This window comes from Aethalodelphis obliquidens, unplaced genomic scaffold (assembly GCF_003676395.1).
Source record: "Aethalodelphis obliquidens isolate GAN/ISIS:26980383/991018 unplaced genomic scaffold, ASM367639v1 scaffold18, whole genome shotgun sequence".
Taxonomy (NCBI): Eukaryota; Metazoa; Chordata; class Mammalia; order Artiodactyla; family Delphinidae; genus Aethalodelphis; species Aethalodelphis obliquidens.
Window position 1 is genome coordinate 26282673 of NW_020837962.1, and position 26612 is coordinate 26309284.

The 26612-nt window shown below is 39.9% G+C and overlaps 1 protein-coding gene across 1 annotated transcript in view; it reads right to left on the reverse strand.

Moving 5' to 3' along the window:
* Positions 1 to 26612, reverse strand: part of PLCB4 (phospholipase C beta 4) — a 420273-nt gene that overhangs the window by 73558 nt on the left and 320103 nt on the right. Inside the window, exons 9-18 of the mRNA XM_027118190.1 lie at positions 22555 to 22636; positions 21489 to 21589; positions 20781 to 20838; positions 13660 to 13768; positions 9609 to 9819; positions 8521 to 8614; positions 5354 to 5433; positions 4731 to 4815; positions 2089 to 2179; positions 40 to 135 (exon numbers count right to left, since the gene is read on the reverse strand). Coding sequence (XP_026973991.1) covers positions 40 to 135; positions 2089 to 2179; positions 4731 to 4815; positions 5354 to 5433; positions 8521 to 8614; positions 9609 to 9819; positions 13660 to 13768; positions 20781 to 20838; positions 21489 to 21589; positions 22555 to 22636 — 1007 coding nt within the window. The remainder of the gene's footprint in view (positions 1 to 39; positions 136 to 2088; positions 2180 to 4730; positions 4816 to 5353; positions 5434 to 8520; positions 8615 to 9608; positions 9820 to 13659; positions 13769 to 20780; positions 20839 to 21488; positions 21590 to 22554; positions 22637 to 26612) is intronic.

Consider the following 26612-nt stretch of genomic DNA (forward strand, 5'->3'; position numbering starts at 1 on the left):
ATTTTTTTGTGATGTATAAATTTAAAACATCCAACTCACCACTTTCTATTTCCTCTTCATTGTCATCCTCTAAGATGTTCACTGGGGCAGCGGATTCTCCTGCTTCCATCATACTTTTCAAAGCTTCAAGCTGTTCTGTTATTAAAAATAAACAAGAAGGAGATGGAGACAGGTGTTGGATCACTTATAAAATAGGTTTGAAGATCAACATGGAGAAGGAAATGAAAAGGGAAGGGAAACCTATTGTCGAGGCTCAGCCACGGCCACTGTCTCCCCAGTCCTGGTGGCCTCGAGTCCTTAAGGCAAGTACAACAACCCTATTATCTATACACACTGAGCCACTATTGGAACGTGAGGGAAATGCCCCATACCCTGGTCACCAGGTTGAGAAGTCACAGCTCAGTCCCTGTGAAGGATTTGAAGCTTGATAACAAAAGCCCAGAATTTGGAGCATCTGACACAGAGCAAGATTTATGGACTGTTATGGTGAAGTGACAGAATAGAGACTGAAAAAGCTTCAAGAAAAAATATTTTTCTTTTATTAGCTGTGAACACATATAAAAGATGTCTAACAGCCAGCATTAAGAACATTGTTGGGGGGCTTCTCTGGTGGCGCCATGGTTAAGAATCTGCCTGCCGATGCAGGGGACACGGGTTTGAGCCCTGGTTCGGGAAGATCCCACATGCCATGGAGCAGCTAGGCCCGTGCGCCACAACTAGTGAGCCCGCGTGCTGCAACTACTGAAGCCCACGCACCTAGAGCCTGTGCTCCTCGACAAGAGAAGCCACCGCGATGAGAAGCCCACGCACTGCAATGAAGAATAGCCCCTGCTCGCCGCAACTAGAGAAAGCCCGAGCGCAACACCGAAGACCCAATGCAGCCAAAAAAAAAAGAATATCGCTGGGAAACAGGCACTCTTCATATATTATAGTGAGGGTATAAACTGGTACAACTTTTCTGAAAGTCAGTATAACAAGATACATATGATATAAAATGTGTACATGCTTTGGCCAACCAACTCTAATTGTACCAAGGAGAAGGCTGCATGAATGTACAAAATGAACAGCCAAACATGTTTACCATTGTTGTTCTCATAGCAATGAAAATCCATCAACTTGGATCCGTTTAAATTACACTATGTGCCACATAATAAGTTCTGTATAGTGTTTCATACACTAGAATCAAAAAAAAAATTTATACATAAGAATTAAAATTAGTATGTAGATTTATATCCTACTGGATATGAGTATACTTCATTGGTTGAATTAAAAATGACTAAAAATCAGTATATTTAACATGATCCCAGTTTTGTTAAAAATGCGTGTATATGTTAAAAGTGTACGTGTGTACATGTGTCTCTAATACATGTATATGTGTGTAAAATATATAATTTAGTGCTATTTTATTATATTTTTCTTTGCTGTTTTCATTTTCCTATAGCATTATTGCTTTTGCAATAAAAATAAACGAGCTAAAATAGTTAAAACAATTTTAATTTAGAATAACCAAGGGGAAAACCACAATGCAATCATACCAATATTTGATGCTATTCATTCACTGAACTAAGAGATTTGTTGGAAGAAAATATTTTCAAAGAAAATGTTCTGGGAAAACACAGTGGGGGCAATGTCTAGATAAAATCATCTCCCCCCACCCCCTGACCACACACACATTCACACTCGTGTATTACCTAGGATCCCTAGATATGTATATATCACAGGGAAAAGTGCAAAGGGAAGCGTTTAAAGAAGGCTTTAGAGTGTATAAAATGATAAAGTGCTAGTTCCTTATACCTGACAAATTCTAAAATGCTTCTTTTGCTTTCTTCTCATCTTTCCTTGGGACTCCTCCAAATTCTGATCTATGAATATATGAATATGTTTTCCCACTGCAGGAAGGGGTTGATGTGGAACCTAAACTTGAATAAAAATGTGGCAACTTTGCTCTGCACAGTATATAGAACCTCACCACTAGACCTGCTTTCCCCCCAATCCGTGGTGTTAAAGTATATTTCATTCTAGATAGCTGAATTGTCTCAACATGCAAGATACATATGCTTCTGCCATAGATGAGTGTATTTGACTTACTTTTTTCAACCTCAGATTTCAGCCGTTTATTTTTGATGAGTATTTTTCTTTTGAGGTCATTTGGGGATGGCAAAGGCCTGCCTGGTTCCAGCTAGAGACAAAGAGAAAAGGCTGAATTCACGACAGGGTTGTACTTCTCCCTTCTCATTCCCAGCCCAGAATGAGCAGAAGGCCAACCAACATCCACTAGATGGCAGTCTGCACAGTTTTACACTTTCATTCTGCAACCCAAACTAGCCTGAGCTTTGCCTTACACTAAGGCAGCAAATTTGGCATCCACAGGGTCTCTAGAGCTTTGCAGAGCTACTCCACCTTCCCCAGGGAGTGGGGTTTGACCTACAGTGGTCTTGGGGAAAGGGGTCCAGCTCAACCCCAGACCTTGCCGCCTTTAAGTACCTGGTAAAGTACAAGAGGTGATGGGGTCAGCTGGGGTCAGAGGTGCCCTCCCAGGCAAAGTCAAGAGGCTCCTGAGCCCCCCCAAGTGTTGGGCTGTACAGTAAGCTGGTCTGCTCAGTAGGGTGATCCATCTTCAATGCTTGGGATTGTGGCTTTGTGGGTTCAATAAGAGAATTAAGAAGGAAGTGGTCCTAATTATTGAAATCTGACCTCTACTATGGTTTCATTGGATTGGATTAATGTCTGCAAAGGGGATGTTCCTTTATTTGATTACTTCTGATCCACAGAACTGTGTTGTATCCAGTCATCCATTCCCCATCCCCCCACCATCCATCTATATACCCACCTACCCTTCCACGTGTCCACTCATTTTCCAAACTAATTTTTATACTATCTGTACACGCAAGGCACCGTGCCTTCCTATGTCAGTCCTGACTCAAATGAAACCCTCTGCTGAAATTCTGCTTCTTTTGGGAAGCCTGCTGTAACCAGTACACTCCAAGTGATCTCTTCTGCACCTGGATATTGGCAATAAATATTCACCACACTAAAGCCCATCTGTTTTAGTTACGGTTTTACATTTGTATACTGTGCCCTCCTTCCAGGACTGAAAGTTCCGTAGTTCAGATCTTAATCTCATTTATATTGCCTATACCTCCCATAATCTCTCACGTATGTGCACATCACAAAGAATGCAGAGATCTTTCCGTAAAAGCCAGCACCTTAGTCTAACAAAGAAAATAAAACAAACAAAGGGCCTAGGTAAAAAATAAAATAAAATAAAGCAAGCATGTTTCTTAGTTTAGGTTCCCTTAGAATCAGTCTGAGACAAAGAGGAAAGTACCAGTAATTTATCTGGGGGGCAGCTCCAGGGAACTCCAGCAGAGGAGTAGGAAAGTGAGCAAAAGAAGACAGGCAGCCATGAAGGGTGTGCTATCAGGCAAGTTGTCACTGTGGACGGGAGCATGATCCCACTGGGGAACTTGGGGGGACAGTGGGGACCATGTGCCCGGAGTCATCCCGCCTGAGGAATGAGGGAACACGGGGCGGGGGTTGGTAATTCTCTGGTACTTCTGGCCTGACTTTCCTGTGCGCGCAGAGCTCCAGGGACCAGAGCGTCCCCCCAGCAGCAGCTGCAGGTGCTGGCGGTGGAGATCAGGCCGGTGTGCAGGGAAGCAGGAAGCACCGCCAGGATGTGGACGGGGCCCCTGCAGCCAAAGCTTCAGCAGGCTGAAAATATCCTCCTATATCTTTTTTCAGTTCCCAAAGATGTACTTCTGCAAAACTCACTGTTAAACTACCTGATGTGTTCCCAGGTAGCACAGAGCACCTTCCCCCTTTAGTCATGGCGATGTTCTATTGCTGCTTCGGGCTACCGTGTTTGGGCCTATCAGCTGCTCATCAACAGTGGGGCAAAATATTTCACTACTGTAGAGGGTTTCATACTTTCTTTCACTCCAGTAGCTTTCGTGTTACTCCCAACATCTTGGGAGAGTGGATCTTAACCACTTGGGGGTTATGGATCCTGGTAAAAATCTGATGAACTCTCTGGAATGACTGTATACAAAACGGCAAACTGTATGCAGTTAGAATGAGTTCACAGACCCCACAAAGCCTATCTATGGGGAACAGGTTAAAAATTCTTTGTTTGATGAAGGAATTAGTAGGTGTAAAAATGAAGCTCGAAATCGTGCATACAACATTGCCCAAGAGTTTATTTTGGACTTAGGAGCTTGAACTTCCGGCTTCTGTGACCTGATCCAGGGAACTTCCCATAGCAACAGGCTCCCATGGGTGCGGAACCCTGGCTGCACATTTGATTTACCTGGAGAGCACTTAAAAAACACCAGGATCTGGCTGAACTCGAATCAATTTCAGAATCTCTGAGTGGGGCTGTGGCAGAGGTATGTTTCACGGTTCCCCCAGGTGATTCTAACCTGTCACTGAACTTGACAATGATCACCAACTCTAGACTCCTGTCCAGTGCGCACTTTGTGAAATTTTAGGACAGAGGTCTCAGAAGCCATAGAGACCCCATGATCTTCTGAATAAAACTGAGCCAGATGTTTATTTTGTGCCTCTCTCTACACACCCCTCTGAAGCACAATGGAAGCTTCCCATACCAACGAATTGAAATACACATGAAGATCTTTAACATTAGTCCTCCAGAACTACTTGGCCCTTCAGAAATGAATTTCAAAACAAATCCATTCATGTTAGAAATATGGTTTGCTAAAAATACATACTGGATGTGATTCAAGTGCTTGTTTCAACAGGAGATCTCCAAATAGATCTTCGCAATATTTGGACATCTTGTACTGTTGATATTTGCTAGAGGGAAAGAACCAACATTTGTAAATTCAAACATCCATTAACTGTCCAGAATAAGAATAAGAAACATCCATTCCTAGCGATTAAAAACTCTCACTCTGCAAAATGTTTGATTGTCCTCTTGATGCTAATGGGTTAACTGGTGTAGTTTAAAAAGAAGTCGATTCTTCCCCCAAACTAAGAGTTGGTAAGCAGAGTAAAAAGTGTCTTTCAAGTTCATCAAGTCTGACTACAAACATACTGCCAAGTCTTCCAACTCAATGGAACATTGAGCAAGGTGTCCTGCTCTCTGAACTTTTGTTTAGAGGAAGCATTTCTAAAACACATTAACATGACTTTTTTTTTTTCTTTTCTTTTTTGGAAGTGTTGAGAGGTAGTGGTTTGAGTTTCTTCTCTTTTTTTTTCCCCCATAAGACTATGTGTACTTACCACTTCACAAAAGAAACTATTCGGTTATTCAAAAAGATGTAGAGCAGGGGTGGGGAATGGGGATTAGGAAACAACACTTAGAGACTTGGAGTAGAATGAATCATTATACCTGCAGTGATTTTCAAAGGAGAGAATTACAGGATATTCAGATGTGACAAATGCAGTTTCCTTGATGGCTTGAATAACATCCTTGAAAGATAAAGAATGTTAATGAGAGAGGAGAGAAAAAAAATTAAGGTACCTGAAACCAATTGGAGACTATTAATTTGAGCTTTTCAGAAAGTCAGTTTTGGCAATTAAGACCTGGAGAACCCATTTACTGCTACAGACTGAGTCCCCTGTGGTTAGACCCAGGCACAGTTCATGGTTAATGACACTTTTTTTCAAAGCTACTTTTACTTCTCCAAAATTAGGGTGCTAGTAACTGACAAGACATTTCACCTAGATGGCAGTGCAGTTCCTTGCTTGATAATCTGCCAAGATGGGTTCAGAGCTCACCTTTCTCACTGAGGAGCAGGTGAGATTTCTGCACAGAGATTTTCACAGCAGACCCCTCTCCTTCCCCTCTCGTCTCGAGGAGAAATGTGTTGGTAAAAACCTCAGGACTGTTAGAAGCTTTTATTGACTTTCCTCTGCCTTTTCGCACCAGAGTTGGGCTACATTTCATTAATTCAATGAAGACTCCTGTGAATTGATGTGACATTTGCAATATCCCTTGTTTTGTATCACCCTGGTAGTTAACCATGGGGCAAGTCCCATCATTCTGTTAGTTGGGAAAATATTTGACAATAGCTATCTAGGGAAGTCCACTGGAAAGAATAATGGCCTAGGCTAGACAATCTTGGAGTATTTCACTGAGGATTCTTATGGCTCAGGTGGTCCTTTAGCTATTCTTGCTTGAAGTTTCTTCTCAGGCAAAAATGCCTTGAGTCACTTCCCAAGTGACCTTGATTATCCACTTGAGTTGACCTAGAATTATTTCTTTAGGAGAATCTTGGCTCTGCCCATGGTTTCTTCTTTGCTCACCTCCAAGCTGAGAGGGAAGAACTTCCTTTTGAGCTTCAGCTTCCCTATTAGACTCCTTAATTCTATGAAAAAAGATGTCAACCCTTGCTGTCAGTTTGGTGGCTATGCAAACTCATGGCTTCCCACTTGAACATACTTTTGGTACTTCTCAGGAAATGTAAACTTGAATTGATTGATGTTCAAAACTCACCAAGATCTTGGCTAAGAGAAGTGATATGCATGGAGGGTCACGGGTCTAGGGTCTAGGTGTCTGTTTTTAAAAACACTCTTGGTGGGACTTCCCTGGTGGCACAGTGGTTAAGAATCTGCCTGCCAATGCAGGAGACACAGATTCAATCCCTGGTCCGGGAAGATCCCACATGCCACAGAGCAGCTACGCGCATGCACTGCAACTACTGAGCCTGTGCTCTAGAGCCTGTGAGCCACAACTACTGAAGCCCATGTGCCTAGAGCTTGTGCTCCACAACAAGAGAAGCCACCGCAATGAGAAGCCTGTGCACCGCAACAAAGAGTAGCCCCCACTCGCATAGAGAAAGCCTGCACGTAGCAACAAAGACCCAATGCAGCCAAAAATAAGTAAATAAAATAAATAAATCTATTAAAAAACAAAACAAAACAACCCCAGTGATTTTCCACATGTTGGCAGAGTTGAGAACCATTGATCCAGAGGCTGAAATAACTCTCCTGAGTTATACGAAACTGACAGAGGTTGACGTACTTGACATATTGTCCAACCACAGAATTTCATTTTTTCACTTGTCTTTTGGCAGGACATCACTGGAGCATATTGAGGAACTTGCTAAGAAACCAACCTTCAAATTGTACATAGAGATCACCAAAAGGCCATGACTGAAATCCAGTTTCTAAAAGTGTAGATTACATTCTGTGAGGATCTTACGGGGGACGACTTCTATCTGGTGTCAGTACTGGGGAATAACTGTGCTTCTCTGGACTAACTACTCTGTATGTATTTTACAAATCCTGTGAATTATCATGTTTCTCTCCTTGCACTGAATTCAAAAAAGTCTGGAGCCCAATTTGTGGTAGGGCTTGAAAGTTTATAGGATTTCTTGACAAGCATTCATAAAACTCTAATCTCACTATCTTACTTTCTTACTCATATAGGCACTATTTATAATCTATTTTATTTCCTGTATTCTATTTATCTTTTTATTCCACTTTGAAAGTCCTTCAGAAAAAATGCAAAGTAAGTAAGCACAAAAATAGATAAGAAAATGAAAGACTGTTTTTAAAGTAAGTGGAACAAGGGAGGTTCTGCCGGAGAAATCTCATTATATGGCACTGTCACCATTTGAAAGCAGAAAAAGTAGCATGAAGGAAATATTAAGTAGAGAAAACATTTTTCTTGACTTTCTCTGAAAAACTGGAAGAATGGAATATAAAGGTAAGATGCTTGAGAAGATGAATAATTTGTTTTCTCCACTCTGTCTCTGTTTCCACAATAGTTTGGAAAAGGCAATGGTGAGGTAATTTTAAAACTTACCTTGGAACCCTCCTACACTGTGGTTGGGAATGTAAATTGGTGCAGTCACTATGGAAAACAGTATGGAGGTCCCTTAAAAAGCTAAAAATAGAGCTACCATATTATCCAGCAATATCACTCCTGGGTATATATCCGGAAAAAATTCCAATTCAAAAAGATACATACACCCCAATGTTCGTAGCAGCACTATTAACAATAACCAAGACATGGAAGCAACCTAAATGTCCATCGACAGAGAAATGGATAAAGAAGATGTGGTACATATATACACAATGGAATACTACTCAGCCATAAAAAAGAATGAAATCACACCACTTGCAGCAACATGGATGGACCTAGAGATTATCATACTGAATGAAGTAGGTCAGAAAGAGCAAGACAAATACCATATGATATCACTTATATGTGGAATCTAAAATATGACACAAATGAACTTATTTATGAAACAGTTTTTCTATGTCTGTGAGTCTGTTTCTAACAGTTACCAAAGGGGAAAGGGGGTGGGGAGGGATAAATTAGGAGGTTGGAACTAGCAGATATAAACTACTATATATAAAATAAACAACAAGGTCCTACTGTATGGCATAGGGAACTATATTTAATATCCTATAATAAACCATAATGCAAAAGAATATGAAAAAGAATATGTATATATATGTATAACTGATCACTTTGCTGTACAGCAGAAACGAATACAACATTGTAAATCAACTATACTTCAATTAAAAAAAAAAAGAAACACTTACCTTAAAAAGGATATCTGTGCACATTGCTTTTCCATGAGTTATTATTGGTTCTTGGTCCTCACCTTTTCCATCCCAACAGTCAAGTTCAACACATCTAGGAACATTGTGATTTACCAATATTAAACCTTTACAATAAAATAGTGTGTGTACAAATGAAAAGACATCAGAATAATTTGTTTTCTATAGAAGTAGAAAATGGAATGAAGGAAGTAACACGATTATTTTTTGGAGGATGCAGGTTAAAATTGCACCAGATTGGTGTCATCAAAAAGGGACTGTCAGAGATTAAGAGAGAAAAGAGATGTAACAAGCAGTGAGGTTCTGGATGAAATCCTAGTTGTGACAAAGCTGTAATAAAGGACAATTTGAGGACAACTGGGAAAATTTAGATATAGGCTGGGTTTTATAGGATGTTAAAGAATACTGTAAAAATTTTGTAGGTGGGATGATGTTACTTTGGCCATAAATTAAAATGTTCTCATTGTTTCAGTGACTCATATTTAAGCATTCAGAAACAGATGTAGTGATGTAGTTAAAGTCCTTTAACATATTTCCATACACACAGAAAACAGTGAGTTGAAAAATTAAGTATTGGTCATCGACAATCAAGAAACCAATCATAATGTAACTACATTTCTTATTTTTCACTTTCTGCATTTTTACCATATTTTAAACCTCAAATATTTTCCTATTTCTGTAAAATTAAAGCCATTTAAAATAATCTTTATGATCTGAGAATGAAATTTTAGAACTTTGAACATTAAGTAAAGCTAAATTTGCAAGTGTCTATGACCAACAGGAAACTTAGCATGACTTCTTAAAATATGCTATCTTTTTGGTAATGTTGGGGGAATATTTTAAATTTACAGTAAAAAAAAAAAAACATCTTTTGACCCATAGGAGGACTCTAGACCTTCTGGAACAGATACCAATTTTCCTTTCTCAAGGTTAAATGGCCATCGTAATCCATTAAAGAGAAAGACAAATGTCCTTTTCACTCTGAATGCTACTTCCTATTTTTCAGAGAAAACTAAATTCAATTGAAGAGCATCAAATCCGAAGAAGAAACAGTGTCTTGAGTTTCTGACCTGCAACCAGCCAGGAGGACCTGTCTGTACATTTCTACTGAAGACTTCCCACCAAACTGTCTGCCAGTGAGATAGGTGTTGTGGGAAGAGCTGATGAAGTAGTGAGCCAGAGGGTGGTCCATTTCTTGGTAAAGCTCTAGGCGATCTAGGAAGACTGGGGCATTTTCATCTGACATCAGGTATCTGCAAAACCCATCACTTGATATTTGGCCTGGGGGGAAAAGGAATATCATGGTAGACTTATAGCTCTGAAGATACACATCTCATGTTTTATTTATGACATTTGAGGCAACTTAAACAGGAGGAGTAAAAACTTCTTCATAGTCTCTTTCCCAAGAACTTTCGTCTTTCAGAACTTGAACGAAGTACCCGCATTGCATAAGTAATCTAATGCTTTCCACAAATAGGAGGCATCTGCTTTCACATCCATGATGGCAAAACAATCAGTTCCCTAAGTTCAAAAGTGCAGCACCAGGAGCCAGATTGGAGAAGGGATGAGTGGCCTCTCTGGATTCAAATAATTCCATTTTCCTATTTCATCTAAAAAATAGGATATGGGACCAGTGAGATGAGTATTCAGTGGTCATTGAAACGTGATCCCAAGAGCCACCACTCATCTCAATCACACCTTTGTGACATGGGACAGGGCCGGTGTCAATATTTCTGCATCTTCTCCTACCCTGTCAACCATCAACAGCTTCAGCTTCTTGCATTTACTTAAGCATTTCCAAGTTACAAGCTGGTTTCAAGCTTACAGAAAAGTACAGATAATAGCAGGATAAACAGCTATACCACAGCCTTGTTAGATCTTAACCTTTTCCTTTATTTGCTTTACATTTTTTAAAGAAATGCATAATTACAGATGCCCATGAAGCACCCTGTGTGCCCCACCTCAACTCCATTCAATTCCATCTTTTTATTCCTAGGTAGACAGCCAATAATCTAGTTTTTGTGTTTAACATTCCCAAAGTGGTTCTGTAACTTTATATGCATTTATCCAAAAAGTAGGTAGTTTTGACTATTTTAAAATTTATATAAAAGTTACCCCATTATTTGCATTTGCAGCTTGCCATTTTTTCTGTTTTCTTGTGACTTATCTAGTTAATATAAGTAGCTCTTGTCCATTTATTTTTCACTGAGTAATGTATAGCAGAAGTATGCAGTGTGTAGAGTGTAAAGTAGTCCATATGTGAATATATCACAATTCATTATCCATCATTCTGTTGATGGATATTTAGGTCATTTCTATTTATAACTAAACGAACTGCAGTAAAAATTTGTGTGTCTATCTCCTTGGACACATACATTTATACTCTCCCAGGCACTGTGATAGATGCAGGATAGAAGAAACAGACAAGCCCTACCTTCATGAAACTCATATACTATGTGTGAGAGAACAAATAAATTAAAAAATAAATGTAATGTTATGAAAATGCTAGAAGGAAACAGAAAGCAGGGTAGGAAAGCAATCAAGAATGACCAGGATGCTGTGTTTGCTATGTGGCCAGCAAAAGTCCTTCTGACGAGGTCACATTCATGCATGGGGAGCAAGCCCCATGCACCCCTGGGGCTGCCCCATCCTAGACAGAAAGGTCAGCAAGTGCAGAGACCATGTGATGGAGGGGAAAGTAGCTAGAAATGAAGAATCCAAATCCAAATCTACATCGGTTGGACTTTAGTCTTCACTAAGTACTTTGGATCTTATTCTGAGTGTGCTGGGAAGTCTTTGGAGCATTTTGAAGAGTGGAAGAACATAATTAGATTTGATTTTAAAAGGTTTACTATGGCTGCTGTGTGGTACATAAATCGTAGGGCATTGAGGAAAGGAGAAGACTAGTTAGAAGTCAGCTGGCCTCATCTAGGGAGAGATGATGTAGGATCTGATAGTCCAGTAAGTGTGGAGACGGTGAGAAGTGATTTATTTTCAGGATAGATCTTGCAGGTTTTGTTGATGGATCAGAGATGATGTGAAAGAATAAACAAGTCAAGGATGATTCCAAGAGTTTTGGCATGAAAAGCTGGGTGAGTCATGGTACCATTTTCTAGGCTGGGAAAGGGACAGGTCTGTGGATGGGGACAATCAAAGCATATTATGTGTGTGTGTATATATATATATATATATTTGAAATGTCCACTCAGCATCCAAATGGAGAGGTCTACTATACAGGTCTGTAGTTTAAGAGACAGATTAGGAGTGGAGAGTTTAATCTGAAAGTCATGTGTGTATAGAAGAAACTTAAAGCCATTGGCTTGGATGAGCTCATTCAAGGAGTGAGGATAGAAGGAGCAGAGATCTGAGGACTGAGCAGGGCCACTCTGACACCAGACTCGGGAAAGACATGGGACATTCTCTAGGGTACATACTTGGAAGTAAAGAGGCTGGGCTGTAGGAGAGGCATATTTTCCACTTTATTATTGACAAAAATATTCATCAAGGTGGTTGTTTGTACCCATTTACACACTCAGCATAGTTGATAAGAATGCCTTTGGCACCACATTCTCACCCATACTTGATAATGACAGACTTTAACATTTCTGTCATATGTGAAATGGTGAAGCTATGCTTTTTAGATGTGTCAGTGGTAATTTCATAGACTTTTAGGACCTGGGAGGAACTTATACATAATAAGACACACCTCTATCATAACATTTATCACACCACCAAGGCACTACTGAGTCATAGGTCTTCCTCCTTCAGTAGATCACAACCGCCTTATTTCATTTTGAATCCCCAGCACCTAGCACAGTGCTTGGCTGTGCCTATAAGGATTGAAAGCAAGCGACAGAAATACTAGCTGAATGACTGCATGAACGCCACCATCTTACAAGCAGGGAAACTGAGGTCTAGGAATACAGTTCCTTGCTCAAGGTCACACAGCAACAGGGGATGCAACAAAAATCACATCACCTCCCACCACTGCAAAGTACTAGATTTTCTGCCAAGCCACTCCTCCCTTCACTTAAATCACATGCCATGTGGACTTAATTATGATACTCAGGATATTGATAAAGAGGTAAGTAATGAAGCAGTCTTTCTGAAAATAGATATTTGAGACCCTAGCAGAAAAGTGTAAATGTATGACTATAACCAAGGGAAAACTCTGTTGGGCTTGGAAAAATATCAGGGGTAAGGCCACATGGTATGGTGGGCCAGGCATGCATGTAAATGGGTTCTATGTGGGTCCAGAGAACGTATAAATCTTTCAGCCACACTCACTGAGGTACAAAAAAAAAAGAACCTCTATTCTAAAGAGGAGAAAACTGAGGCCATGATACTCATGGGCAGATGGGACAGAAAGAACTTAACCTAGATCTCCCTTCACTCTCCACCGAGACATAAGGCCAGAGACTCCAGATCAGGTATCTCCTGGCACTCCCTGGAGATACTCTATCAGCATCATCGCTCCCATCCTTTGCAGGTGTTTCTCATGGCTATAGAACCAATCTTAACTTTCCTCTCCATACCTTTCCTTTGTTAAATGTTGGAATGAACAACACATTGTTTCCAAAGTTTCATTGAAAGAGGCAAATGCTCAAAAACCCCAACAATTTGCTAAATTGATTCCTATTTAATTTCATGTCAATTGCATTTATCTTCCATACCAGAGGTCAAATGATGAGTAAAAAGACTCTTTAAATCGCGTATTAAATTTAGTTAGCTTGCAAAACTAAAGGGAGAAGAAGAAGGTGTCAATTTTGATAGCAAATGCCATTGTTTTCATAGATGGTGAACAGAGACTATAATTGGCATTTTTACATTTTAAGCACTATGCGATACTAAAGATAAGAAAGTACATGGGGAAAATATCACTATAGTTTAATAATAAATTTATCATTACACTTCAGGCAGCACGAACAAATTTTGGTGTAAGGTAAAATTTATACTTAGAGCAAGGAAAAAAAAAAGTCAGTCAGTTATCAATCCTTGCCTCTAGAGAGCCCCAAAGCATTTAAAGATATCTTTAACTAAAAATTCAAGGACTTTAAAAGTTGCATATGTCCTTGATTTTTTTAAACAAAGAAAAATTTTCTCTGTTTACACTTTTCTTACCTTTTTTCTTCAAGTCTTCATCAGGCTCATACATCTCAATGATCTGCATTGCCCTTTTAGTATCATAAAATGGGAATAAAATTTCATTCAATCGAGGATCTCGTTGATGCTATGATGAGAAAATAACTCCATTTAGGCTGACATTCACCTTTGGGCCAGTACACATCACTAAAGTATGTAATTTCTAATATAAGATACATCTAGAATATCATGTTTACAGTTACAAAGAGAAGATTTCACTATTTTCCTGCCTTTCTTCCTAAAATAGACTTCAGAAACGTCCAAATTTGGTAGTAGTATTTTATTGGTTCCCCTCACTGAACTGATGAGGGAGAAAACAGAAGATACTTTCTTTCTTCAAAAGTTGACGGACAGAGAAAACGGTATGGCATTGCCATACCACAGGCAAGACATTTGGCATAAGTGCTTATAAAAAGTGAGATCAAAAATCTTTAAAAAAAAAAAAAGGATAAACAAAAGCAAAAATTCAAAAAAACCCCAAATATATAACATAACCATTTAAATGCCAAACCAAAAACAACAATAACAAAAAACCCCTCCAAAACCCTAAAGTTAGACAGGCAAATATCATTTTATTTTCATTATGTCTTTCTACATGAATAAAAGATTTCTTGGGAACTGTAAACTTCATTCTCTTGAATCAATATTTATCAAAATGAATCCATTGTAATAGTTGAAAATTAATCAGCACAGGGATATTTACAAGCTCTAAACAATATGAAAATTTGTGTTTAAATATCAGTAGTTCAGAAATTCTATTTCACTATGAAATCTAACTTGGTTTGCCCCGAGGAAATTCTCTGGGCAGAAAGTACATAAATAATTTGGAGGTTGGTGATGTCATTCTTTTCAAATCAGCACCTATAGGCTCCTGGTGCTATGTTATATGAGGCACCAGGAGCAAAGCTATTTCTGCAGTTCTGTCATCCTAACTTTACAGCAGTGATGAAAAAAGTCCAACTTACTGACTCAGCTACAATCGTGTGTGTGTGTCTATCTGACTATCTTTCTGTACCTAGAGGTAGTGGGTCTATTAAACTTCCTTATTGTTTGTGGTAGATTAGAGGACCAAACACTGCATCCCTGGTCATCCATCAGATAAATAAATAAAGGAAACTTCAATGGAATAATGGCATATAAGCAGATGTGAGCAAAACTTGGTCAGTACGTAAGACACCGGCAACAACTCTTTACCCAAATATATGCACAGACTTTGAAAAGCACTATTGAAAAAGTATTGAAGAAACAATTGTTAAAAGTTCATATGGATCTCCCTTCCCCATTTGTTTTGAAATGATCATTTGAGAGTGGGGCACACAGAATGAATGCCTTTGGCCAACAGAACACTTGATGTAATTTCCTAAAGCACTTGTGGCCTAGCCTGCTCTGATGCTCCCACCTCCCACCGAGTTAAGAGTGTTAACTCCTAAGGAATCAATATCTCTTTGTCAATTTATCCCAATGAAGCATGCTTCTGTTGGAATCTAAGAAATTACGGCTCACAAAAGCTCACATCCATGCGTGTGCTCGAGCAGAAACTGTTATATGAGCAACAGGCCTTGAGACCACAAAGAAAAGTCCTGGGGTATGCAGAGAGATGGTGCAGTGGACCACGGAACGCCAAGCAGGTGAAGGCATGCTACAAGACATCTTGTTTAGGGATTGGATGCTGTCATGCAACTCCAGAGCCCCTACCCAAGGGAATGACAAGCAGAGCTCTCTGGTGAGAAAGCATTGTTTTCAAAACAAACAAACAAACAGTACACTTTCTAGGCACTTTCCTTTTCAGTCTCTGTAAATAATACCATGGAAGAAGATGGATGTGGCAGGAAAAGGGCCTTTTGAGACCCCACTGCAGTTATGTTCATGGTTGGCCACTATACTAATAAGGTTTTCTTCCTTATTATAATTAAGTCTTTTAATTTAAAGGTATGCTTTTGGTAAGTGTTCTGGACTCATGGAGATCATGGGGCAAATCCATATGAATTTAAAAGTGAGAGAAAGAAGAGACTCAGCTAAAGAAGAAAGAGGCAAAGTTGGGAAAGGAAGAGAGGGAATCCAGGTATTCTTAGGTGCTTTTTATGTACAGAGGTATGTGGGTTCTAACCTGGTGCCCCCTGTAGTGTGGCCTGTGGATGGCAGCAGTGGCATCATCCTCACCTGGGAGCTTGTTAGAAATGCACATTCTTGGGCCCCACTCCAAATTTACCAAACCTGACTCTCTGGGGTAGAACCCATGAATCTGTATTTTTACAAGCTTCTCAGGTGATTCTGATGTGCTCAAATTTAAGAAGCACTACTCTAATATGTAAAGGTTTGCATTTCAATATATTTGCATATCCGTAAAAAAAAAGTACCTAAGTTCTGCAAAGGATAGAAGAATGCTAAATGTTTGAGGTGTCCTCCCAATTAACCCCCATCAAAATTTATCAGAGGGCATGATATTCACTAGAAGAACATCCCCCTATCAGAAGCAATAGCCAGGAAAACTGAGTACATAAAATGGATATATCATAATCCCCTATTCTACATTTGCAGCAAATAAGCATTAAGAGAAGACAATATGAAATTTCACTTGTCTTTACATCTGCTCCACCAGATACCTTAACCTTTTACTTTCCTGAAAATGTTCACGTTTCAAAAAGGAAGCACAGTGTAATCTGGATAACCCAAAGGCAAGGAAAAAATGGTAAAACTTGTATTGAGTCACAAAAATATAATTTTATATGAGAAAACAAAGAGGAGAAAGATCATTTCCACATAATCTCAGAGTAATAAGGTTGCAGAGGATTTCCACATGGACATAAGGACAGTGGGGCAAATGCTTCACAGCTCTGAGGGAGAGACCATGGGTTTTCAGTTGGAATTTGGGGTAGCAATGTACCGAGGGCATCCACCCCGTGATGTCCAGGGCTTTGTAAAATACGATACTGAACAGCTTCCGAAAATACTTCACAAAACTGTGCCCAAGTGACCAAGAAGATAATGAACACGCCTCCTTTATTATGTCCTTACTTTTATTGAGAAAAGACTTCAACTGGCTTCAATCCAAGCAGCACTGGGGGAGAGATGTTGATATAAATAATATTCAAAAGAGATATAAAAAGATAAGGGAATAATTGGTAAGGTTTATAGCACCAAATACTTCCATCTCTCTCTTTGCTCATGCATTACAGAATAAAGATATTGTAAATGGAGGGCTTCCCTGGTGGCGCAGTGGTTGAGAATCTGCCTGCTAATGCAGGGGACATGAGTTCGAGCCCTGGTCTGGGAAGATCCCACATGCTGCGGAGCAACTAGGCCCGTGAGCCACAAATACTGAGCCTGCGTGTCTGGAGCCTGTGCTCCACAACAGGAGAGGCCACGATAGTGAGAGGCCCATCCTTAAAAAAAGAATAAAGATATTGTAAATGGAAAGCAATCTTGAGCCCTTTATTACATTCTTTCAACTGCAAAATAAAATAACAAATCAGGTTTAGCTCTAATGTGATCCTATGACATATGTGAGGCAGGCGGAAAGATTACCAGCAACAAGAAAATAAAGCTAATTCTTGATTGTTGCGGTTATCTAAAATCTCTGCCTCTCTTTCTTAATTTGATCTCTTTCTCCAGCTCTTCATGCATCTCTCAATTCTGCCGGCCCTCAGTTGCTGTCGTCTTTGTAAGAAGTCATATGGAGAATGAAGGCAAAACTAAAATCAATTTAGCTTCTCATTAGGAACAGGGAAAGAGAGGTGAAACTAACTGAAGCCAAGAAGCTTTAATTAGCCCTGATACGTAGAGAGCTGAGTTGGTGGCAGTATCCAACCATGTGCCAGCTCATACTGATGGCCCCCACCAGCTCTCCTGGACTCCAGTTTGCTATTTCCATAATATAGGCAAAGAAAGTTTCCCTCAACCCACTGGATGGGACCAAGAGACATAGCTGTGGCAAATTTTAGATCCGAGTGGAGGATTTCCATGACTAAATTCATTATGGAGAATAATAGGTTTATGCTGCTCTCACATTCTTTCCATTCACACTAAGCATTCCGAGGAGGAATCCAGCACTTCACAAACTCTAAGGTGCAGACAAATCACCTGGAGATAATGTTAAATGCAGATTCCAACTCAGCAGTTCTGGGTGGGACCTGAGATTCTGCATTTCTAACAAGCTCCCTGGTGATGCCGAGGCTGCTGGTCCCCAGATCACACTCCAGGGAACAATGAACACGGACATACGGAGAAGCAAATGAGGAGCTGATCTAAAGCTACTAGTGAAAAGCTAGTAAGTGGTGATGGCATGGGTAGAGAGCAGGTGGTACAAACCCCTACACAGCGACCAAGGCAGTAAATGATAATCTCTCCTCACCTTCCAAATTCCTGGAGATACACATTAGTACACTGAACAGAAAATTTCATATAAGGAATAAAGGGATTTACAAGCTGGAAGGTGGTAGGTGGCAGCATGGCTTTTGCTAATATAAATGGCATTTTTTTCCTGTTACCTATTCTAATTGATGAATGCTAGTATATATGTGTGTATTGATTTTTCTTTGTTGATCACTTATTTGGTTACCTTGTTGAACCCTCTATCTGTTCAAAGGGTTTTTCAGTTGATAGCTTTTGATATTCAGGTTACATAATCATCATCTGCAAATAATGAATAGGGCCTTGTCCTTTTGTGTTCCTGGGATTCATTTATTTTTTCTTGTCTAATTGTATGATCCAGGTCTTCTAATACAATGTTGAATTCCAGCTTTTTGAGACTATGTGGCTAAGGCATTTTGAAAATGTTTAGGTCTAAGCTTTTCAAGTCAGAGACCCTTACATTCCAATGCCTGCTCCCTTCCTGAGTGAACTCTGTCTCCTTTCATTATGGGTTTTGACGGTGCTCTGCCCAAGGGGTGCTTTCGACTTTGGAGCAATGAGAGGGACAATGGTAGGACTCAAAAGGGAGGGTGCAAGGTGGTGGCAGAACGTTCTCTAAGTTTGACAGCCTTCTTCAAGGAGACATTCAGATTTCTGTCTAGTTCTTCCAGCTGAGTTCACTAGGACAGAAAAGGAAGAGATTCAGGGCAGACACTTTGATTAAAAATAAAGGCTGTATACTTTCCTGGACTGTCTTGTAGTTTCTGTGACCTAAAGAAATCTAGAATCACACTGATTCCATGAATCCCACCCCCCCCAAATTAAAGGTGCCATCTTACTGTTAATGAGAAGCCAAACAGAAGGAAACATAAGTAAATGAACACTATTGGCCAGTGTAATAGTGATAGATAAAAGCTTACCAAAGAGTAAGTATTTTGCAAAAGAATCTGGATGTCAGAGACAGAAAGTGTGGGTGATCATACCTTTTAAAAATTAAATTTTTTGTCCAAGACTCATAAGAACAAGAGTAGTTATCGGGTAGGTCTACAGAAACCACCCATAAAAGGAAAGGCGTGAGATAAGCACCCATGAATGCAGCACCTATTCTGAGGACTTCAGAACTGTTTCCTCATTTGAACAGTAGAATGCATATTAAGTTTCTGTCATGTTTAATAGATGGCTGGGTAACAGCTTCATCCCAGAGAACCCAAGAGGCCTTTTTCTAGGTGAACTGATGAGGTGGTACATCTTCTCTCCACTAAAGCGTCTTCCCTCTTTAGTAGAAAGCAAGATTTTTGCTCGTCTCACCAAAACGTAAGGTGACCAGTGACCCAAAGTACATGAAGAAGCTGAGGGAGATAACACAATACATTTTTTAAAAGAAGCAGAAGATGGGGAAAGGGTTAAGGAGGCAAAGCAAGGCAACTTAACTTCCAAGCAACGGTGGCGTAAGAATGTGGATAATATCTGGGTAAAGATTATGAACGTAGTATTCGCATGACCAAAAACTAGTGGAGTGAAAAACTTGAAATGTTTTCAAGTAAAATAAATATTGCAATGTACTGAAAGGATTATTTAAAAGTGGAGGCATCTGCACTGCTATATGGGGGAACTTTTATCTCCTGTATCGGTGCTTCTAGGCTCTGTTTACCATAGCTTCTCAAGTGCAACCCTACAAATTGGGAGCTACTGAGCCCTGACAGGGAAAGAAAAGAGAAGCCCTTCGGCAAAGATGTGATCTGTGTCTGCAAACTGGCAAATCACAGCCTACCTGTGGTTTTTTCTTGAGGCAATACCTCATATCTGGCATGATACTGCCTTTCCTAACATTTTCTCTTTATAAGGTATAATGGCTAACATCAATTGTTTTGAAACAAAAATATACTATCCATTCCTCACTTAAAGTCTTCTTAGTATTAATGTGTTTGTTAGACAAAAAGTGAGTTTCCCTTTTTGGATTAACAAGAGCTTCAATGGGTTTCACTGAAGAGAAAACACTTTTTTGAACGTGCAGAGGAAAAAAGAAGTTAATTTTAGTTGTAATAAAAACTGCAACCTTTACGTGTTCTGAAATATCTTTCTCTTGGGCTTAAGCAAATTTTGTCAATCAGTTTTGGTTGTTAAGTGAATCATGTTCTAAAATTAGCTCTGAGCTTGTTATAAAAATAAAAAGGAAAAATTTAACCTGTCATCTCATTGGCCTAATATGCACTATATTTTCACCCAGGAACTCCATGTTGTGCTTGTTGTCCAAATATTCTATTCGAACCTACATATTTTTCTTACATGCAATCCATTAAAAGACAAAAATAAAGCTTTTCTAGTCCATGCAAAGGTATGAGGAAAAGTTAGCAATGGAGAATCCAACTATAGTGTGGTAAACTCAATCCATTCTCTTTCTATTTCTTATAAGTAAATAGAAAAAAATAAGTACCTTAAATATCACCTTGCAAAAACATAGACACATTTAATTAAATGAATATATTATCAAATTCACACGCACACACAGAACCGGAGCTACACATCACAGCAAGAAACCAGCAAAAAAGCAGTGTGCAAAGCCAATGAGGAAGTGCATGGACACACGAAGGCAGCAGCTGATTTTTGCACCTGGTAAAGCCATCATGGAAAGATCAGCAGGTCAGAAGCAAAGCGAATGAAGGTGTAGGATGCAGGCATGCAATGAGGATGCTGGAGGAGGGCAAGCCACTGCACACAGACTGATGGAGTTAATGTATGAAAAAGCTTACTTCATTTAGAAAGCTCACTAATTGGTCTACCGTTAAATAATCAGTTTTGTCTCCATTGCTGAAAAGAAATTTATTAGAAAAAGTAAGTTTTGGTATATGATGCTACAGGAGGTACGATTTACATGTTGACATTTGTTGATGATAATTCTACACTTATTTTCTAACCCTGAAGTAGTGGTGAACTCTTAAAATGGCCAGAGACTGTTTGTAAGGGGGAAAAAAAAATAACCCAACAACAACAACAAAGGAAAGAAATCATTCCCACTAGCTTACAGAAAATGTCTGCAATCCCTCTTTTGCATTATCCACAGGCATTATTATAAAAACAACATGTAAGTCATCCATTTGAAATAATTGGAATGAATGGACTTTTCAACAACATAATAACATTCCAAATCGAATCTTGTTAGTTCACATAACGGGTTAATACCTAAAGGAGCAAGTTAACATTGTAGGTAGTTAGTAAAGCCAATGCAGGGAGGGGAGGGGGGGAAGTTCCAGGTGCTACAAGTAACTTACGTAAAAGTTTCTCAAAAAATCAGAGCAAACTTTTACACCAAATAAACTGAGGGGTGAAAATGTAACCCTGACTAGATATTCCTAGATACTATCAGCATACTATTTGAAAATATTAGGACAAAAATGTTTTTGAAATCTGAAAATACAAGGATAACATTGATGTGACACTTTCTCATAAATGGAACTTACATTTTTTTAAAAAGATCCTCTATATCTGTCCGAGGACAAATCTTTTGTGTCAGTTCATAGAACTTTTCATAAGTAAATGCTGCAGGTTCAATTTCATCATTCTGGAAAGAATAGAAGCGTGTCATAAATCAGGGCACATTTTTCTCTCCTTGCAGGATCTACAGAATCTACAGGTTCATGAAGCAAAGTGATGACACTTGGAATTCCAGGGCCTTCATCTCTGATTCTTGCTGATAGAGGCCAGGAGGTCCAGCCATTGGCCAGGCCTCTAGAACGTGGCACATGAAAATGAGCATTTCTAGTTACCATTCATCCACGGTTTGCGTGTTCGAACACCGGCCACAGCTGGGCTTGCTCTGGGAGACACTCCATGGAACAAATACAAAGAAACATTTTTTCCTTCTCTCCTTGAAGGAGCAAAGCAAGTGCCTGCCTAAAGGATGATGACATCAAGCCCAATGTTTTCTTATGCTTATTTTGTGAATTTTCACAAGACCACATGAAGGGGATGCTATAAGAGTTTACTCTTCATACAGAACTTCATATTTCAAATCGGATTTGTTAAGGCAGCAACAGGCTTAAATCTTTCTTGCAGTTAACACGTTAATTGCAATTATTTTAAATCCAAAGGGCCAAAACACAAATGGTATGTCTGGGGAGAGGTGCTTCATAAAATATCGCACAGCCATCCTGAAGAACTGAATTTATGAGCCATTTTTCATGCTGACATTGTACATGGTCCAGGCAATGTTGATGGATTTCTGTAAAATAAGTTTTCCATAAGCTGTGTGAAAGAGCAGCCTGGCTATCATTTCCTTTTCTTAATAAAGTTGACAACAACATTTGGAAGTACACTATTTGAATACTAAAACGTTTAGGTTAAAATGCCCAGAAAACAAAAGGAAGGAAGGATAGAAGGAAAGAGAATAAAGGAAAAATTGACTGTACTATGTGTGACTGAATCTAATTCTGAATCTAACTGAATCAGTTTAATACAATCTTGTTTATTACATGAGAACATAAATACACAAAGTGGTTTTAGAAACATTATTAGATTAATGAATACCTTTCCACTGGGAAGACCTAGCTCCTTGAGTGCTTGAAAGATCACCTTTTCTGTCTTCCCCGATGCAAAGGTTCTGGTAATACTAGGGCAGAAAAGAAAAAGAAATAAAGTTACTATTAATTCTGTTTTCTCTGATGCAAAGATCCCATTAAAACTAGGGATGGTGGGATAGGGGAGAAGAAAAAGGAAAATAAAATTACTTTTCATTTTTAGGTATTTTTCACTTCCCAAACTAGCTCCTGCAATGTCTCTCTGGTTACCAGAGCTGGCTATGCCAGTGTGGTGACTTGATTCTAAGACAGGTGGTCTCTCTGGCTACTTGTGAATGTAAGATGCACCAGGGATACAGACCATTGGACAATCACAATAATAAATTCCGATCCTATCAAACTGCTTTCTTAGGAAAAAGGAATGTGGCAGATGGAACAGCATGTCTAGAATAAAACATCATGGTGACAATATCTTGACTTGGGGAAAGGAAGGAGGTCCCTTAGCACACAGCATGTGCCTGTGATTGCTCTTACCTGGTTTCATACTACAGCTGACATGCATTATCAGACATATATATATATATATATTTTTTTTTTTTTTTTTGAGCTAAGCACACTTTAGCTATTCTGACATGTCAGCTGCCTCAAGGATTGGGGACTTTATTATGAAAGTGACAGGTGTCAGGGAGAGGGGAGGCAGGGGAACAATTATTCAATGCTTCAGCAGAATCTTGGCATTCCCCTGAGACACAGTATTTTTGAATAATGGTGGTGCCTTTGAATCAGTACTGTTTTCATCAAGGCTAGTAAGATGGATAAAACCTTAGGGAGCATATTTCCTGATGATGATAAAAGTAGAGAGAGACTCCTGATAAATGAATTGGTGACACTCAGAACAAACACTATTGAGGAGAGGACTTGGACCCTGGAATCCATACTTGACTCTGAGCCATGTCTCGGCCACCCGAAGAGCCTTCATTCACTCCCCGAATGGAGGCCCAGGTGATTTATCACCATAATAACTTAAAGTCTAAATCAGAAGACCAGCCTCCGCTGGAAGACAGAGCTTACTTTCATCTGTGAAGCTTGGCTTTGGATCGCCTTCCCTGTGAGTACAGGAGGATCTGTAACAGCACCTCCCATGCCCAACTTTGTCGTGCACTCCACCGTTCGCGTTAAGTGGAAGGCAAGTTCCCAATGTAAGCAGTGACCGCCGTTTAATCTTGATGAGTGGGAGAAAGCACCACTTCAAATGCAGAGTACAACTTCCCAGAAGAGATTGGGAAGAACTAGCTGTAGGTAAACGAATTGCTATGTGTTTATTCAAAGCTTTATTGTTTCATACGTGGTCTAAGAATACTTCAAGAAGTACAGTTTTAAGAATGTTTGAGACAGTTGTATTCAAATATAGGGAGGCCTATGAATTCTCTTTAACAAATCTGCAGACATGGTACAGCATATACGTATGACATTAAGTAAACCAGTTTCTAGGGTCAAGGGTGCTATGCCCACGTTTTCCCACTTCTCTAGAGTTCATGGAATTTTCATACATTGGACTGAGTTGAGAAGCACTTTATCTGCTCTTTATGATAGGGGAAAGTGGCTATTCAGTGTGTCTTTTTTTGAAATAGAGTATGTATGTGTTAATGTGAGAGCTGCAGGTTCCAGCAGGATTTGGGATGTCTGGCACCTGTAACCAGGAGGAAACTCTCTGCCTAGCAATCTCAGGGGAATCTCAGCTAACTCAAGCTTCTGTTAGGTTTCAACAGGCCTCATAAAGGAGATGAAAACTGATGAACATGGTCATGAATGTAGCAGGTGTAGGGCCTGAGCCTTTCTGGTGAAACAACCTGGTGTTGGGGAGGGGGTGGAGTGGGGAGGAAAGGGAGAGTTCATAGGAGTAGAATCTTGGCTGGGGCTTGGGGAAATGCCAAGAAATAGGAAGCAGAACAAGGACATCTTTTGGGAGTAGTCTGTCCAAGCATTTGTGGGAGATAGAGAAACTGAGAGAAGGAGAAAATAGGGTGCCCAGGGGTAGGAAGGAGGGAAATCCACAGGGGAGTATATCAGTGAGGGCAAAGTCAGAGCCCAGAGACATGACAGAAGATAATAAAGGCAAGAGGTGGGACTTCCCTGGCAGTCCAATCGTTAGGACTCCATGATTCCACTGCAGGGGGCATGGCTTTGATCCCTGGTCAGGGCACTAACATCCCACCTGCTGAGGGGCCAAAATAAATAAATAAATAAAGGCAAGAGGCGGTATGATGGTCAGAAGAGCTCGTTCTCAGGCCCATCTTTTCACGAGGGGGCTCGGGCTGGGCAACCTCAACACAGATTTGCTCCCCTCACTCTAAGAGAAAATAGGAGCAAGGAAGTGGAAGAGACCATTTCCCTGGAGGTGGGGAGGAGGGGGGACGGGGCTCCTTTATTTCCTTCTCTCCAGGCAGCTTTCAGAGTCATTCTTGGGCCTCAAAATGGATTCGGCTTAGGGGCAAGTGGGTTGTGGTGCAAAGGTGAATTCTCTGAGTTTCCAGTTGTATTGGAGGCCCAGCATTTAACCAGGGTCCTGAGAGAAATAAACACACTTATCACAGGCTGGGGGCATTTCAGACACCATCGAAGGCGTTTCATGGGTATGTAGAGTGTGTATAAGGGATTGCAATTTATTCAACCCTTTATACACAGCCCCAAAGAGTACAGCTTAGTGCTTCGTAGCTACAGGTGCTCAGAGTTTCTCTTGAAGCAAAACACACTATCTACCTGAAAGGAAATGCTAGAAAAGCAAATACCCTTAAGTGGTACCCAGTCCATCTGATTAAATTCCCTGTTCCAGCAGACCTTACAGGCAACCAAGACAGCAATGACCCTAGAAACTCAGGGAGTCTCACTCTGCCCTCAAAGGGTCTACAATCTATCCAATGGTTTTAATACCATCTTCTGAAACAGTCAAGGAGTGTTCATGAAATGAAGCCCACTGCAGAACCAGACCCTCGTCGTAGGCAGGCTGGGCTTTCAGGATGTGGATGGATTATGAGGGAGCTGGGCTGCTATGACCACCCCTGAGGTCTTAGCCCTCTTAATACATCTTCTCCCTTGGGACTCCTTCTACTCATAGCTGTTGGTTCCAACTCCGTGTTACAAGGAATGGGAAATGGCAAAAAAAAAAAAAAAAAAAAGAAAGAAAAAAGAGTGATCAAAAGAGTGACCTTCAAAGCTTTGGTCTGAGTGGATAGGCAAACTAAGTGTGAGTTTGTAAGTTTGGGAGAAAGGCAGACTGCATAAGATGATGTACAAGGAAAGAAAAGAGAAGAGGGAGGTAAAGACTTTCTTCCCTTATCCTTCCTGCAGCTTCCTGGACATTAAATTTTGGTTACAGCTCACAAGGAGGGGCCACTCTCAAGCTGATCTAATGACTCTGAAGCCAGATCCCCTCTAATATTACACACACAATACACTAATAGTTTCCATTTTAAAAACTCCAGAATGATAGTGATGAAATGACATTTTAAAGTGTTTACTCTTCATATCCATTAAAACATTCAGAACAATTTCCATCTCGCCCTTGGCAGCTCATCCACATAAAGATTTATCCGCTTTTTGCTGGCTTGGTATCAATTTTCCATCAACTCTGACAAACTGCCCCCGGATCACAGATGTCTTGTGTCAAACACCTGTTAATGCTGTCAGGCACCAAAAAGTTCACGTCAGAGAAAGCTGAAGAAGACAAAATATCTAGGCTATTTCTACAAAAAACGGGGTAATAATTTTGTATGTGAACATGCTGCACAAAGATCTTTGGAATCAGCAAAGGCTTCCAAGCTTGTGTAACAATGGCTTGATTCATAGGATGTGTACAGATGACACCAGAACTGCTCATTAGGAGTGCTTTGATTACGATCTATGTGTTTCCAGTTTGTCCATTTCCTGAAACTTATCTTGGGAGAAAAATCAGGAGAGCAATTTATGTAAAAACTGATCCAACCTACATTTCTGGTCTTCACACAGCTATCTGTGCTAAGTTTGGACTTATTACTTCAATACTGATTTTTAAATTAAAATGCACTATAT